We start from the raw sequence: 16,992 nt of genomic DNA on the forward strand, positions 1-16,992 counted from the left end.
AGAAAAAAAATTTAATCTAAGGGCCTCAAAAATTTTAATGGGTCCATGGTAATTCATTTGTGGTCCATGGTAACTCATTCATGGTAATTCATACCTTTCATGGGTAATTCATTTCTAAATTTCTTTAAATTCGCATTCCATGTCCATGTTCTTAGTTCGAAAGTAGGCTTAAACAGAAAGCAACATTTAACAGCTTTAAACAGCCTGCTAACAGTGATGTCTTAGTTGTGCAACTCACGCCAACGTAACGTAAAGATAAATAGCATTTAAAATCAACGTGAGCATGCGCAGTTGTTTCATTCTTACGTACGGGAGTGTCTGGATGCTAACGTAAAAGTGCGAAATCTCCCTAATACAATATCGGAGCACCCTTATAAATATTTACAGATAAATATTTTGCTTTTATGTAAACCTTCATACCCCTGTGACCCCTTAAGTAATCGCAGCAACAGTGCATTTAAGAAATGAATGCTTTATTATTAGTGTAATAGCGCCTCAAAGGTATTAAACTAGGTAATAAAATTAATTTCGGAATTTTTTATTATTCTTTATCATTTTGTCCTCCTATAAAATAGGTTCAAATAACTACTAATATATGTTGCTCTACCGTTATACTATAATAAATAAGTTTCGAGAAAGTTAAAAAAAAAAAAAACTTATTAGTATTTATTTACAAAGCTGGAAATTGTTCACTCATACTGAAACACTACTGTATCAAAGAAAAACAGTGACAGTCGAGTTGTTTATAGTTCCTACAGTTTCATTTATTCAGCTATCATATTTCTTAGTGAAATATAACTGTTTTCCTGTTTCTCAAATGTCTTACTTTTAGAAAAAGTATCATCCATGTGATATTTAAAAGTCATACTGAAAATAGAGAGATAGAGCATTGCAATAGCAGACACGTGAAATGTGCTAACTCAGATAAAGTGTTTCAGGCACAAGAACAATCGATGGAAAAACTTATTTTAACGAATCTGTGAGTCCAGCTTTCCTAATAATTTGGAGCAGATTACAAAATCACTGAATTCATATTTTTTATCTATAATGTAATTGTTTAACAATAGATAAGAACATTTCATTTTGTGATACATAGATTGAAACGGTAGATAAGAGAATAGATATTTCATTTAATGTTATTGAGCCTTTTCATCGACATTTCTTACGATTAAAATGTATTCAATGTTTCATCCTATTTACATTTCTGTTTATTTTATTTTGATTTATTGAATAAGAATTTCATTTTATTCAAATTCGGAGCTATTGTTGCAACCATTTATTCAGTCCCCGTTCCTTCGAATTTGTTTTTATTTCATCGGAAATTCAAATCGTTGGAATTTAATGAAGAAATCATTTAATTTTCGTTTGCATTTCATTTTATTTAGATTTATTTAATTAAAATTTATTCTCATTTTAATTCATTTTATCCATATTCCATTTGCTTCGGAGTTTCTATAGCAACCATTTGTTCAATCCGATTTCATTCGAAGTTGTTTTATTTCCTCGGAAATTCAAATCGTTGGAATTTAATAAAAAAATCATTTAATTTTCGTTTTCATTTCATTTTATTTAGATTCATTTAATCAAAATTTATTTTCATTTTTATTCATTTTATCCATATTCCATTTGTTTCGGAGTTTCTATAGCAACTATTTGTTCAATCCAATTTCATTCGGAGTTGTTTTATTTCCTCGGAAATTCATAACATTAGAATTTAATCAATGAATCATTTCATTTTCGTTCTCATTTCATTTTATTTAGATTTAATCAATCAAAATTTCATTTTATTTTGATTCATTTTATCCATATTTCATTTGTCTCAGAGTTACTAATCCAATCATTTATTCGATCCCATTTCATTCAGAGTTGCTTTATTGAATTGTTTTCATTTGTATCATTAAATAAGACATAAGAAGTGCTATAACATGGTCGAACTTTGTACCATATTATGGTTGTAGGAAATTTGGAAAATATTACGGTTCAACATATTAAGGTTGCTAGAAATTTGAAAGATAATGTGTGCCCTAAATTTTTTAACAGTTGGTAATTAATAATTCACCTGAAAGTGAAGATTATTGAAATTTGAATAACTGTTTGTAGTTTAATATGGTCTTGATTAAAAAAAAATCACAAACTAAACTTGCCTGAATCAGATTTCTTTTATTCAATATTACCTTACATATTGATAACATGAAGTCCATTTATATATTACTAAGGAAAATTCAATTGGATTTTTTTGTTGTTGTTTTATTTGACAAACCATAAAATGTGCTTAATATTTAAGTATTAAAATACAAAATATCAAAAACTTCCTTTAAAAAGCATATTACCAACAAAACAATTGTCTTCACACTTGCCACCCATTAATTAAACTTAAATTACCTTACATATTGATAACATGAAGTCCATTTATATATTACTAAGGAAAATTCAATCGGATTTTTTTTGTTGTTGCTTTATTTGACAAACCATAAAATGTGCTTAGTATTTAAGTATTAAAATACAAAATATCAAAAACTGCCTTTAAAAAGCATATTACCAACAAAACAATTGTCTTCACACTTGCCACCCATTAATTAAACTTAAAATACATGATGATTCTGTAAAATTTTTATCAAAAAAATAATATCTTTGAGATCGAGGTATATTTAATTTAGAACAGTCCTTAAAGCTCTGCTTTTATATGACAAGAATTCTTAGAAATCTTCTACTATAATATTGTGCAAAATTTCTGCAACCTAAATACGATCTTAAATGTAACTATATATTAGTTTAAAACAAACTTTTATGTCGTGCATTTAGATCTGAGAAGGATTAATTTGTACGATAATATAGTTCAATTAGGCTCCTTATTAACGTTGCAGCCAATTCGAACAATCATATTTGATCGATATTATTCTCTAAACTTATAGAAAATTCGGCAGAATATTGGTATTTTGAACCTATAGTGCAAAGTTACCAGAACTTATACGATTCTAAATCAAGTCATATTTTAGATCAAGTTATCGTATAATCAAGTTCAAGAAGGGGTAATTTGTAATATATTAAAAATTCCATTTTGCACCTTATTAAGGTTGAAGCAAATTAGAACAATATTATTTTTTACACTGTCTGAAAAATTGGTCTTATATTAAATCATAACATCGTGCAAAGTAGCTATAACCTTAATATGATTTTAAAATGAATCATATTTTCGTACAAGATGAACAAATTATGTCGTGTCTCAGTACCAGAAAGACTAATTTGCATTTTTCATCGTATGGTTCAAACTGGAACTTTATAAGATTGCAGCAAAAATGTGAATGATGTGATGGTTCCAATTTTTTTTAAGAGAGTATTATTTTTCATTTAAATAGTTCTTATTTCATATTAGTTCTTTCTTTTTGTCTTCTAACATCAGTTGGACTTATAGGATACATATCTTCCACAGGGATTTCGTGTTTTCTCGCCGATAAGGAAGGTTTTTTCACGTAACACACACAACAGGATGGGAACCTAAAAGCATCTGTGTAAGTTTTCTTCTGATTCGGATGCAAAGCTAGAAGTCTTTTGTAAGCATATTTTTGACGACATCTTGAACTGTGCTCAAAGGGCAGAACTCCATCCAAATATCTACAGGGCGTGTCTTCTTGCCTAGAAAAACGTAACAAAAATATTATTCTACAGTTTCAGTACCAAATTATAGCTTTTTCCTATTTTAACTTCTAAAAATTATAACTTTTCAGAACTTTTTTAAAAAGCTTTAACTTAAGTTTACTTATAATAAGCTTAACTTTACCTAAAAACGCAAAACTTTATAAAAAATTCTTATTTGTTTCGAAGATTTTTATTTGCTTTAAAATGTTTGCATGAGCGGAGTTTAGGGTTTAAGACTATGTATTCTACTTAATATTAATTTCCCCTGATTGTGAGAATTTTCCTCTTTTAATAATGTACCGAATTTTTTTCAGCCCTCAACAAGGAGCATTCAACCTATTAGATATTTTACGAAACATAATAATCTACGACACATGTCTGAAAATTGAAAACGATAAGTTTGCTTTATTTTCTTTAGATAATTCAAACTTTTAAAACCATAATAGCCAATCAAATGATTCTTTAATGTATAGCCCCAGAAAAAGTTAAAAACATATTTAAATTGTAATATTTTTTTAATAAAAGGGTCTAATATACTAATTTCCAGAAATGATCTTATAATTCCTGAAAATATTCTGTGAATTACATTCCCATTTAACCTTTTGTTAAAACAAACTTTTATATTTGAATGTTAAAGTTTCAGAAAAAGCTTTTAAAGTTCTGACGCAGAGCTTTATTTAATAACTTCAAAATTTTTAATCATTTAACTTTCACAAATTGGTTTCAGAGATTGTAATGAATCATTTACCATACTCTTCGGCCAAATTTCTTGCAAGCTTGCTATTTCTGAAACTGAGAACATCTATCAGAATTGAATAGCATTCCAAAAAAGAACTTGAAAAAATTATTACTGAAATTTGCAAATGCGAGTGCAAATGTTCATTACATGCACAGAAGGACATTTCGACGCATATTGAATAGATATATAGCTAGCATAATATTTTCAGGCGTTAATACATTAGTTCTGTAAATTACTATTACGGTTACTATTCTCAATATGTTATGACTATACCTCGGTTAATAAGTACATCTCGGTTATGAGTTTACCTTTTGAAACTTAAAAATACAACCATTAAAACATCAAAACTAATTTTAAAACATCAAAAATAACGTTAAAAAAATATTCTCTAATAATTTCTATCTCAAGCATTATTGCTATCATAAACTTACTTATTACAAAGAAATGCATTGAAATAATTATTTGAAGAGGAATTTGGATGCAAATTTTATGAAAGTTTGAAATAAATTTTAAATAATGAACACAAAAAAAAAGATTGAAGAATAAAAGAATATTTATTCATGCATACATTGATTTTAGTGAGAAGAGCTATAATGTAAGTGGCAAAAATATTAGATCTATCTCACTCAAATAATTCAATAGCGCAAGAACATTTTTTTTAAAAAAAAGAAGTTCTAACATGAAAGATTAAAGAATGGTTTAAAAATTTTACAAAACATCCTAAAAGAGATAGACAATGTGAAAAAGCAAATGCCATCAAAACTGGAATCTTAGCTAGACAACTCCAACTATCTTAGACAGTCTACATTAGAAACAGATTCTATCGAAATCAAAGTCTAAAGCAGTGTTTTCGACTTTTTTAGAGTCAGAAAATAAACTGGAAGAAAAATGTGCTCGTTTACGACTTTGAGTACGAGATGATTGCTCGTAAAAAATCTGAAATGTTTTGTTTTATTTGATAAAAGATAAGTTTAAAAAAGTGACCTTTATATGTTGCTTTGCGAAAGAGAAAAAAATAGCGAGTAAAAGAGTTTCCTTTACATCAAACAAATGTGCAATATGAAATAAATATTTCATTTGTTTAACAGTTTTAAGACTCTAAGGAAAATTCTGAACATAGTAAAAATTTACTTGCAAGTAAAATAAAGGACATTTAATATTATTTCCATAGTTTTATAAATGGTAATATAATGAATTTAATTTGATTTTATGATTTAATTTCATTAAATGACCACATTTGTTTGCATCATTTAATTTGGCAACTTGATTTAATTTGCTGATAAAATTTGCTCATAAATTATGGAAAAGTTCGAGAAATACTTCTAAAACAAGATGAGTAGTCGACACAGGTTGTGTCTCATTTTAATTTTTTTTTTGCATGCATCAAATTATGTAATATTGTGTCAAATTGTACAGTCATTCATTATTAATGATTTTAAAATGTTTTTAAAAATTTTAGAATATAAGAATGGAATATAATAAAAAAAACACATTTTTCTAAGTGCATTAAAAATGAAAAAGAAATAAAGTGCAAAATATGCACTCATTTTGAGAGCCTGCTCCCAAGACATTTTTATGACACAATAGTGATGAAGAATATCAAACTATCAATACATTTGCGTAAGTAATTTTCTAATTTATTTACGGTATCTCTTAATGCTAGATTCCTGTTTGAATTGCGATGATGCCTCACGAATTAAAAAAAAATCTTGGAATATTTGGCGTTCACAGTCTTAATAATTTCAATTATGGGCCGAATATTATGACTTCAGAGTAGGACAAGAATCAGAACATTTGTACTGAATACAAATGAACACCACAGTCAGACTCACAGAAAAAAGATTTTTTTTTTCTGTTAGGGTGATTAAATGAAATTTCTGACCATTCGGTAATAAAGCCCCAATTTTTTACTTCATTCTTCGCGAAATCACGTTTTTTTTGACGAATCTCGAACTCCTAAACATTCGACGGCGTTGCCTCCTCACTCCTGTGTCAGTTCTGTGCTTTCTAGGAGTTTATATTGCTTCGTCCTTATTTGCTTTTCTTGTGATAGTCGAGTACAATAGCAAAATTTACTTTGTGACCCATGAAAAAAGATTAATATTTATTGAAATTTATAAGCTGTAAGTTTTGAAGTAGACACTAATGTGAAATAAAATCATTACAGTAGCACTAGTTCTCCAACATTTTTTTTTAACTGATCCTTAAAATGTTTGCACAGTGTGAAGGGATGGTAAAGCGCTAGGTAGCATGCTAGGTTGTCAAGCAGTTTCCTGAGATAACTGAGTATTCATTTGCTCATACGCATTTATATTAATAGATATGTTGCGAAAAACCTGATACTTTTGATTATATTTATATCCTGAAACAGAAGGATACGGCAATATCTTAAACTTGGAGAAAAGTCTATCCGGAACATTTTACAAAATAGGAAGGAAAAAAAATATAATGAATTAGCTCTAAATAAGCGGTCGCCAGTGTCTAACCGGTGATCATTACGTAGAAAATGGCTACCAAAATATCAATTCCGATTACGTGGATATGGTTACCATGGTTAGGGGGACATGGTTAATGTCTGGTTAATGAGTATATGAGGTGGTTAGTGGTGACCGTTGGTTGGGTTGGTTCTAATGCCACTTGCCACACGGGCAAGCCTGCTTGGTGAAACCGAGCAAATTTAAGGCAGAGTGTGCGATTCTTGCTTTTCAGTGGCGCGATCTATGGCCAAGAAGTCGACTTCTGCCACACCATACGTCGCACCAGTTTATAGGGCGGACCCATTCATTCATCCACAGACCGTAATTTTGACCTGAATCAGAGAACGATCGATCTCCAATCCAGTACCCCCAGAGGTTTTGATTTGTTATGGGAACATGGAGGACTTTGCTACTCAACAGAATTTTAGCATGCATCAGTCACCAACTACACGGGGAGTCTTCGGCCGGCTGGGTTCGAACCCACGAACTCTCGGACATGGACCCAGCGCCCTGAAATATTCTCGATTCATGTCGATTCCCGCGTAATAAATGTTCTATTTGGATCGTTCGTACAGCAATCTTTTCTTCGAATTTCCACATTTTTAAAAAAAAATCCTTTTAATACAATACGAGAATATCGAATCACACCTTTAAGTAGTGATTTTCTGATGAACTCGATTTGTAACAATAAATTTACGTAATGCTATAAACCACTTTTTCGCTACTTGTGGATTTCCTCAGTGTCGTTAAAGTTTCCATAATTTTTAATACGCTTTTATTACTGCACATAAATTTCCAACTACGCTTTTGAGTTATCAATTTTTGTTGAAGTTGCTCTCTTATAACACTTGTAGCAACTGTGAATATTAGAAAAAATATAAAGCTAACGAAGAAGGTACCGGAAGACATAGTGCTATTTCAGATGAAGTGGAAGATACAGCGAATTTCAGATATAGTGGAAGATATAGTGGCGCTTTTTTAAAGCATATGGCTACTTTTCTAAACATTTGAAATTCTTAAGAATTAAGAAAAAAACTTAATATTAATAATGTAAGGCATTTCTTTAGAAGCATATTTCAAAGTAAGATAAACATTACAAGGTTCATTTCAAGAAAGTTTTGAGAAACAAGCGTGAAGTAAATCAATTTTGCGAATATTATAAAATGCTCATGATAATTTGGTATTGTCTGAAAAAAAAATTACTAAAATGCAATTAGTGCATTTTTGACGTAAAGGTGGCAATCGTGTTGCGACCGGCTGGCATTATTTTTAATCGCCATTTATTATATTTAGCCACTCTATGGTTAGTAACAACCGTTAATTTTGTCTGTACCCGAAAAATCACTCACATATCAAACTGAGTTTCTTTTTATACTCTTAGTTTTTTTCCCCCTCCGCTTAGGATGTAATGTATACAGAGGTATTTTGTCTATATATGATTGCGGAAACACGAATTATTGAAAATAAAAGTATAGGCAAAAAATTTGTAACGAATGGCAAAAATTTCATCAAATATGTTTTAACGAGCACGCTTAAAAGAATCAGGTTTAAAAGGCATAAAATGTTAAAAAATTTAATGCAAATTTTCGATTGAATTCCATTTTAGTATATAAATTGTTATTTTAAAAGAAAAAGAAAATACTTTATTTGTAAATTGCTGAATTATGCAGTAGCCATGAATCTTTTAAAATTAAGCTACTTTTCTAGCACTTAAAATTAAGTCTGACTTGGCAATAGATCTTGTAAGCATACATTTTAATTACTGAATTGTCGTGGTGATAAAAATAGTTTTTATGAAACATTAAAAACCAAGATCATTCGGATAACTTTTTCTCAAAAGCCGTAGTTGATAGGCTTCAGTTTCCTATTAAGGACGTGAGCTCTAAATTAAATAAACAATTTGCAGATAACAGCATTCTTCGTCTGAGAAACTAACAGAAATCTGGGACGTATTCAAGATAAAAATATTAGTTTTTGTTAATAATTAAGGCTTAATATTTTATTCGAGATAGACAAGATGCGTTTGAATTATTACTAGCAACCTCCGGCTACAAACGTTTTCGTGTTTTTAAATAAGTAGAATTTGAAAGCATTTCGAGATTTAAAATAGCACAGATTAAAATCAAAATTATGTGTAAGTATAACTTAAACGTCTCGAAAATGAAAAACCTTTCGGAGGAAAAGGAATAAATATATTTATGTTTAAAATTACCTGTGAAAGTTTAATTATAGCATTTCCTTAATTTTCAATAATTTATGTAAGTTTGAGTAATTGTTCCCTAAAACGCGTTTTTACTTCAGCATTTTAACAATGAGTTTAAAGATCTTTAATTAGATATTTTATATCTCCTTTGAATTTCGTCTGTTTCTAGTCTTTTAAACATTTTATAACAATGCTGCTTCCAAGAGATGGCAGCGTGAAACAATAAAAAAAACATCTTCTTCAATATTGTTTGCAAACAAATCAACAGTAACGGATGAAAAACTTCTTAATTATCCAAAACATATTAGCAATCTGTAACAAAAAAAGCCATGCAAATCGGTGAAACTATCCGAAAGATTCTTAGGAAAGTTTCATCTGTAACGATGAGTATCAAGAAAGGAATTTCGCATTTTCGATATCACGCCCGAACTACACGACGTCGTAAAATACTAATAGTTTGCAAACCACCCAATAAAATTTTGCTAACTGTAGAAAAAAACACGACCCAAATCTTACGTTCTTGAATTATTCGAGAAGACAAATTCAGAGAATGAGACTTTTGCTTTTATATAGAGATTTTCTAACCTAAAAAACTGTCTTAACTTAAAACAGCGCGATTGGCCACTGACACTTCGGATACCTTCTTCGAAAGTTATCAGCAATGGATGGTGTTTTCTACACTAGGGAACGCTGCAAGCTCGGTACCGTCTAAATTTCCGGGTTACTGTTTCCATTGTATTTTGAAGCCATTTGGCATCATTGTGTTTTGAGATTCTTGCAAACAATGTATTTGATTACTTATTACTTGTGTTTACAATGCTAATAATACTGGTGTTTACAATGCTAAAAGTGTTAACAGTAACGTAAGATGGTGCACAGCTTGCAACAAGAACAAATAGTAATAAACTTATGGAAAGAGGCCAAATCAAGACTGCCAAAAAAGCGAGTTATTCAAAATCTAGCAACCATGTCACCTTTTTTAACAATATATCTCTAAGTAACCAAAACAAATTTTCAATTCAAACTCACCAGAATTACATAATAACATTAATATCTTATGAAATACTGCAGATTTGAGCTCAGAAGTTATCTAATTTATTTCTTTTATTGAAAACAAAATTATCCGTTTGAAAATATCGCGTCGCAGAATAACATGTAGTAAGGAGCAGCAAACTTTCTAACCGGAACTAGAGCAGGCATACAGCTCGAGATTGTTATTGTTTACATTTCTTCTGAAAACACCATCCATATGGTACCCGCAAGTGACGTAATGTTGGTATCTCGATCCTGGTTTGTTGTTAAAATGCGGCATTTGCTTACGTATGCAGCTGTTCTTTCCATTTTTTTCCTGAGTTAGCTAAGACCGTCAAGTATTAATTTTTCAGTGACACACTCTATATTCTTTCACAAAAATTTCAAATCATTCACTATATATTTCTTACTTAACACAAAGACAGACGCAAAGCCCTGCAGAATATGAACAAACTAATTATGAATCGAAGTTGCAAGACGGTTACAAGTTACAAGACGTAGAAAGAATTACATTTTAACAAATTCCATGCGTGATACGGCGTTGTATTTAATTAACTTCACATTAATTAGCATCCTAATTTACGTGGAGGAACTTAGTTCGACTTTAACACGCCATCTTGTTTATAGAAGATAAGCTGGCGCTGAGGTCACGTGTCTATGTATCAGTTAATCGTCTTCTACTTGAGTTGCTAGTACCCATTCAGTTCAACAAACAGTTTAACAACTAATAATTAATTGTATTATAAAAATTAATTGTATTGTATTAATTTAATTTTATTATATTATTGTCGACCTGGGCTGAAACCCAGCATCTCAACTTTAGCAAGGAAAAAACCAAACTAATCACTTTTCCGAAATCTAACAAAAGAATTGCTAGACTTCCTTGTGTCAAGATGGATCTTCCGGATAACGCTAATATAAAGAATGTGAAAACACTAAAGTATCTAGGTGTTATCTTGGATCCACAACTCACCTGGATTCCCCATCTTGACGAAGTTAAGGATCGTGTACAAATGTTCAATCACAAATTAAAGAGGATTGCTAGAGTCACCTGGGGTCTCAACCATCATGTTCTAAAAAAGATCTACCTCCAGGCAACCGAGAGAATCATCATCTATGCGGCCTGTGTCTGGTTTAGAAACACAGTCAAAATAAGAGAAAAACTAAAATCAATTCAAAGAATTCCGCTTATTACCATTACCAAATCTTATAGGACTGTCAGTACTGATGCACTCCAGATACTGGCCGGGGTAAAACCAATCTACTATAAAATAATTGACGAGATTTACATTAAAAGAAATATCTGGAAATGGAGGATAGAAGACATCAATTGGCTTGAAAATCATATGTACTTTCCTGATCACCTCTTACTGCCTCCCAAACTGGTTCATCCCTCAAACTCTCTCGCGTTGCCCTGGGGGAAATTTCTTCCAACTAACCATGGCATTGAAATCTTCACAGACGGGTCGAGAATTCAAACTGAGAACAATGGTAGACTTATAAATAAATCTGCATATGGTGTTGTAATGAAGATAAATGGCAAAACCATCAGTACCATCTCGGCGCGTTTAAATAACAACTGCAGTATTTATCTGGCTGAGCTCCTTGCGATACAGACAGCGCTCCAATGGCTTAAAAGCCAGGGTTCTCCAATGGCAAGCATTTACACAGATTCCCTTTCTTCACTTATGAGCCTGGAGGACCCACGTAAACACCTCAAACTTATAGAAGACACCAAAGCCATGTGGAGTAGCAACTATAATATAAATTGGATTAAAGCACACTCAGGCATTGAAGGGAATGAAGAGGCCGACTGGGTTGCTAAGGAAGCCACTAAGCTTGGCCAGATTGATTTTGAGATCCCGGGTGAAAAATGCGAAATTAAATCTTACATTAAGAACATTACTTTTAACCGCTGGAGAAATGACTGGAGGTCTAGTGACAAGGGAAGACAAACCTATAAATTTTTTAAAGACCCAAGCATAAAGCGCCTTCAGGCCAATTTTTATTTAAACCAGCTCCTTACTGGCCACGGAGTGTTCGGGACCTATCAACAAAAATATTTCAAAAAATCAGCTTCATGCATTTACTGTGGAGTGAGACAGGACATTGATCATCTACTTAAGCACTGTCCAAGATTCCGGGCACTTCGTGGAACCCACATGAATAATTGCGAAGAGGAACATCAATTCTTCGCTATATTGACCTGCAGGAAAATTGTGACTCAAATTATTAAGCAAACCCTCGAGGACATTCTAGCCCCAGATCAACTGGCCCCAGTCATGAACCAACAATAGCGCATGTCATCGTTAATTTTTACTAATCAACTTTTAGCCTTACATTTTGAATTTTTATCTACTTTTGATTTTAGACTTCATAGACTTCTAGGCAGACTTTTACTTTTAGACATTTACTATTTGGACTTTAGCTTTCATTGATTTTAGTTTTGAGATTTTTTATCTCTTGTTTCCTTATTATTATAATCATTTAATTCTCGACATTTACACCGGCGCTATTGGGTTTCATTGCCTTTAACACATGTTTTTAATTGTCAAACTTTATTGTTAATCCACTTTTAACTGATCACCACCACCGTCATTTGGCGAAATTTTACTGTAACTTTAGTTTTTAGAGAAATTTTATTGTAATAATTTTACTTTTATCTCCGTATACCCCCCTGGGGTGGGTCGGAGTTCAACCTTATTATATTATTGTTAGGAAAATTGCAAGGAAATTTAGAAAATTACTTACTCGCACATTTCAGACATGACTGCTTGGACATAGTCATCAACATCATTGACCACGAATGCCCATTGGTCGTTCTCGTTGACCGCTGCTTTGGGGAAGAAAAATCTAGAATACTGAGGACACACAGGATCTTCGTATATCTCTCCCGGAATTCTTCGTGCTGACATTGTCATCGTTCCAAACAATTCTTGGAACTCATCTTTGGAATAAGTTATGGCAGACCGAATCTCACTTCTAGAAGTATAAAACAGAGCTTTAGGTTGGTGAAAATTATTTAGAGTTATGATCCGTTTTTGCGGACAGGAAAAAAAAATCGTTTAAGTAATGAACAGCTAGTAATTATTTTAATTTTAAGACGTTGCAAAGTTAACTGTTAACCGAGCCTACAGCCACAACATAAATATTCGCCTCATATCCATCCAAAATCTAAACAAATGTCGGCTTTGAAACCAGCTTGTTTCACTTCAAGCAGACCTTGTAAGTAGAACCGGTTGAGCCTCTTTCCTGACTTCGAAGATCACTTCAAGATGAGGCAAATATTCCCATTGAAAACTAAGCAGTTGAGAGGTTCGCCCACTCCAGTTGTGTATAAAAAGAGTAGTACCTATCAGTTATATAATACCACAATACTAGTAGTACCTTTTACCACTGTTTATGAAGCATTGTCGTCGAGAATAAGTTGCAAATTTTTAACGGCTCTCTGAAGGGACAAAATACTAAATTTTCAATTAGATTTTGAGTATCATACCACTAGCGCTGAGACCATAGAACTGGAATGGAAGTAAAGGATGCATGCTGTTATATTTCGGCATCTCTCTAAACATTAGACTACCCTCTCTCACGTGTTCGTATTCGACGATTTTGGCGGAGAAGGAAGGGCGTCACGTGACAATTGAGATGAGTTCTTTTTTCTGGTTGATTCGCTTTTGTACTTATAAAAGCAATAGAGGAAAGTTAAAAGCTTCAAGAGCGTTAGGATTAGCCGAGCAGTAAAGTATTTGATCATATTTCGACGAAACTTTCCTAGAGTGCAGTAAAATGTTCAAAAAATGAGGAAAATATTAATTGCATTTTGTTCCAAGGATTGGTAACGACAGGGATCACTGCACTTAGCCTCTAAAGTAATTCGCTCTAAAGAGGACATCTTAGCCTCTAAAGAGGACATTGGTTGAGATATTTTATTAGTTATGAGGTACTTTTTTTTATTTATTATTTTACTTTAGTTTAGTTTCTTGATTTATATTAGCGAAAGCTATTAGTTGCGGAATTAAAAACTTTTGCAGACGATCTGAAGATGGGCAATCCGTCTTATTTTGTGTAAATTTCTAAATATTTTTCCCGCCTTACCGGTATTCCAACCCAGCTTGCGCAACGATTAAAAATCCCGAGAATTTTTTTCTTCTCTAACTGCAGGTACTTGAACTTGCGTTCTTCACCTCGGAAGATGCCGGAAGTGTTGCTCATTTAACGTTACCCAGTGGGCACCTGTGAACCTAAGTCACGGAGGCGAGCAACATTGACCACGCCACACTGCTACAGATACCCGTTCATAGGGTGGGCCACATTCACACACGACAGAGGACAACACACAGAGAGAAGCATCCATGCCCAGAGTGGGATTCGAACCCACAGCTATTGGCTTCGCAGTCAGGCACGCTAACCGCTCGGCCACCTGACCGGCAAGTCCCGAGAATTATTAAGCATTATGAAGCAGTAGGCGTATCTTCTAACGCAATTAAAGTATAAAAGCTGCGGATTTAAACAAGATCAAGGTAGAAACATTGAGTTCAGATCACCAAACTGCCTAGAATGCGCATTATTGGGATGGCGAGTAGTAGCCAGCCTCTAAAAAAGCTAATTTCTAGACGTGATTTTACTTACTCTGGATAATTTTCGATATTCTCACAATAGGTATCTTTTTGCTTTTTCACACAAAGTGGTGTCCCGTAGATGTCCACTGACGGTGCCATCGGACGCTGTCTTCCCACATATTCAACGACTAGATCAGGGAAGACGGGGAGTGAATGCTCGGTTGAATTAGAAGTTGGAAAAATCACCGTTCGTTCACTCTTGTTTTGAGAGGTACCAGAAACTAAGAACTTCCAGGAAAATTTTAGGCTTAAAATCAAAAAAAGCACCTGAAAAATAAATTACTTTTCGTTCAATGTCTACATAGATTTTCAAAACACGTTTTGTGATTATAAAATTAAGAAAAAAAAAAGGATATATCGCTGGTTCAAAACTAAAACGACACTTCTGCACTCACTTCTCATGTTATTTCAATGAGAAGTGAATGCAGAAGTGTCGTTTTAATTTTGAACCAGCGATATTATAAGAAAGTCATGAAATTATTTACTAGTTAAATTGATTCGGAATCCGTTAATTTAGTGGACGAAAAATATTAACAAATATTACCTAATATTTTAACGTAACAGACATAATACAACATTTGAGTAAAACTAATTGTATAACTTAATGTATTCAAACTCAAAAGACGAAATTTCACTCCACACATTTGAACATAAGGAATGTCTGCTTACTCATTTAACCTTAACTAATTGAATTAGTATGTAGAAATTTTTAATATTTATGAAAGATGAAGAACGATCAAATTTTTCTTACGACATTTATGGGCGTTAAAATTTGGAGTGGGCGTAAGTGAAAGTGACACCCGGTGGCTGAGCGATAGCGCCGTCGTGCCACAGGTCCCTGGTTCGATCCTCGGGCGGCAATGTTGACTCAGCCTTTCATCCCTTCAGTGGGTCGATAAATGAGTACCAAGCATGTTTGGGAACTAAACACTGGGGGTTCCACGTTCGGCTGACCACCTGACCGGAGCATCTGCTCCTGCACTTCAGAGCCCAAGGTCAAGAAAACTGAGATGGGCATAATGTAAGGTATTTTTTAGGTTGTTTTGAGGTCTCCAGGTTAATTTGAGGTTTATTCGAAGTAGATTTCATAAAAAACCTTAAAAGATTAACAGCCCAAGGTGTATAAACAATGCGTATGAAGCTGTTCTATTCACATTTGAGGTTGATGGAAATCTACTTAAAAGCAACCAGTTGTTTGTGTGGTGTAAATAATTTCATCTGATCTGAACTAAAATTATTTCTGAGTTATGTTTGAGGTTGATTTTGTGAGGTATGAAACAGGTTGAAATTGAGGTTTATTAATGAGGTTATTTTGGTGCAAAACATAACCTTATTTTCTACCTCGGTTTTTTTTTTTTTTTTTTTTTTTTTTTTTAAGCATTTGTCAACCTCAAAAACACCGTATTTGTTTGTAAAGACGTGTGTTTAGCGTTGATTTTATTGTAGTACCAGCAAGCATTGCTGTTTATTGTAGTACCAGCAAGCATTGCTGTTTATTGTAATACCAGTAAAGCAAAAATTCAATTAACTTGGGTTTCGTACGAATTTGCTGCAATGACAAAGTGAAAAATGAAATTCAACTCAATATGTTTTCGCAATATGTTGGGGAGTTGGCATGGCATGAACATACATAAATGTTCTGTGTTTACGTAAATGCATCGGCTGATTTGTTCATTATATAGAAAATTAGACAAATATTCAATCTTTTAAAGTAGGTAAATATCATGGTAAAAAGATTCTCGTTTCTTTTTTTTTTTCTTTTTTTTTTAATTGAGAACTTTAATTTTGAATTGAATCTCATAAGTCTGACAGTTAAAAACATACAGATTTTTTTTTTAAATGTAAGGTGATGATATACGCTTTCACATAAATATATATATAACGTCCATATCGAATATTCATAAAACAGTGCACATAATATCGCAAAAACGATAATCTCAATAACTGATTCGTTTATAAATTCAATATCATGCATACATACTTATTCGTGATATATTTTATCAAAAATAATCTTATTCATTATAAAAGATTATTTTTGATTGCATTTTTACAATGTATTACTCATCAAATAATAACTAATTTGAATTCAAGTTGCTTTCATGTTCGCGTAACTGAAAGTAAAACGATTTATTTCATTATAAGAAATTAAATTTATGTTTTTTGATAAAATAGTTTTCCTAAAACAAATCATTTCTTAGCAATTTCATATTGTGGAAAATGATGCACACAATTTATGTATTTTAAAAGTAGTCTGTAATCGAAAAAAATTCAAAAGTGTTCGATATC

At 32.3% G+C, this 16,992-nt stretch overlaps 1 protein-coding gene across 2 annotated transcripts in view; it reads right to left on the reverse strand.

Moving 5' to 3' along the window:
- Nucleotides 1-2,140: 2,140 nt before the first annotated feature.
- LOC107455405 (protein spaetzle) overlaps nucleotides 2,141-16,992 on the reverse strand; it is a 31,947-nt gene continuing 17,095 nt past the window's right edge. Inside the window, exons 2-5 of one of the 2 annotated variants that reach the window (XR_011637350.2) lie at nucleotides 14,717-14,973; nucleotides 12,839-13,069; nucleotides 2,383-3,633; nucleotides 2,141-2,174 (exon numbers count right to left, since the gene is read on the reverse strand). Coding sequence is in view for 1 of the 2 variants with exons in the window: in XM_071183681.2 (XP_071039782.1) it covers nucleotides 3,360-3,633; nucleotides 12,839-13,069; nucleotides 14,717-14,973 (762 nt within the window). In the remaining variant the exon portion in view is untranslated. Of the gene's footprint in view, nucleotides 3,634-12,838; nucleotides 13,070-14,716; nucleotides 14,974-16,992 lie in introns of both variants that reach the window. The other variant, XM_071183681.2, reaches the window with a different exon arrangement.

This window comes from Parasteatoda tepidariorum, chromosome 7 (genome assembly GCF_982258835.1).
Source record: "Parasteatoda tepidariorum strain Cologne lab strain chromosome 7, Ptep-v5.0, whole genome shotgun sequence".
NCBI classification, from domain to species: Eukaryota; Metazoa; Arthropoda; class Arachnida; order Araneae; family Theridiidae; genus Parasteatoda; species Parasteatoda tepidariorum.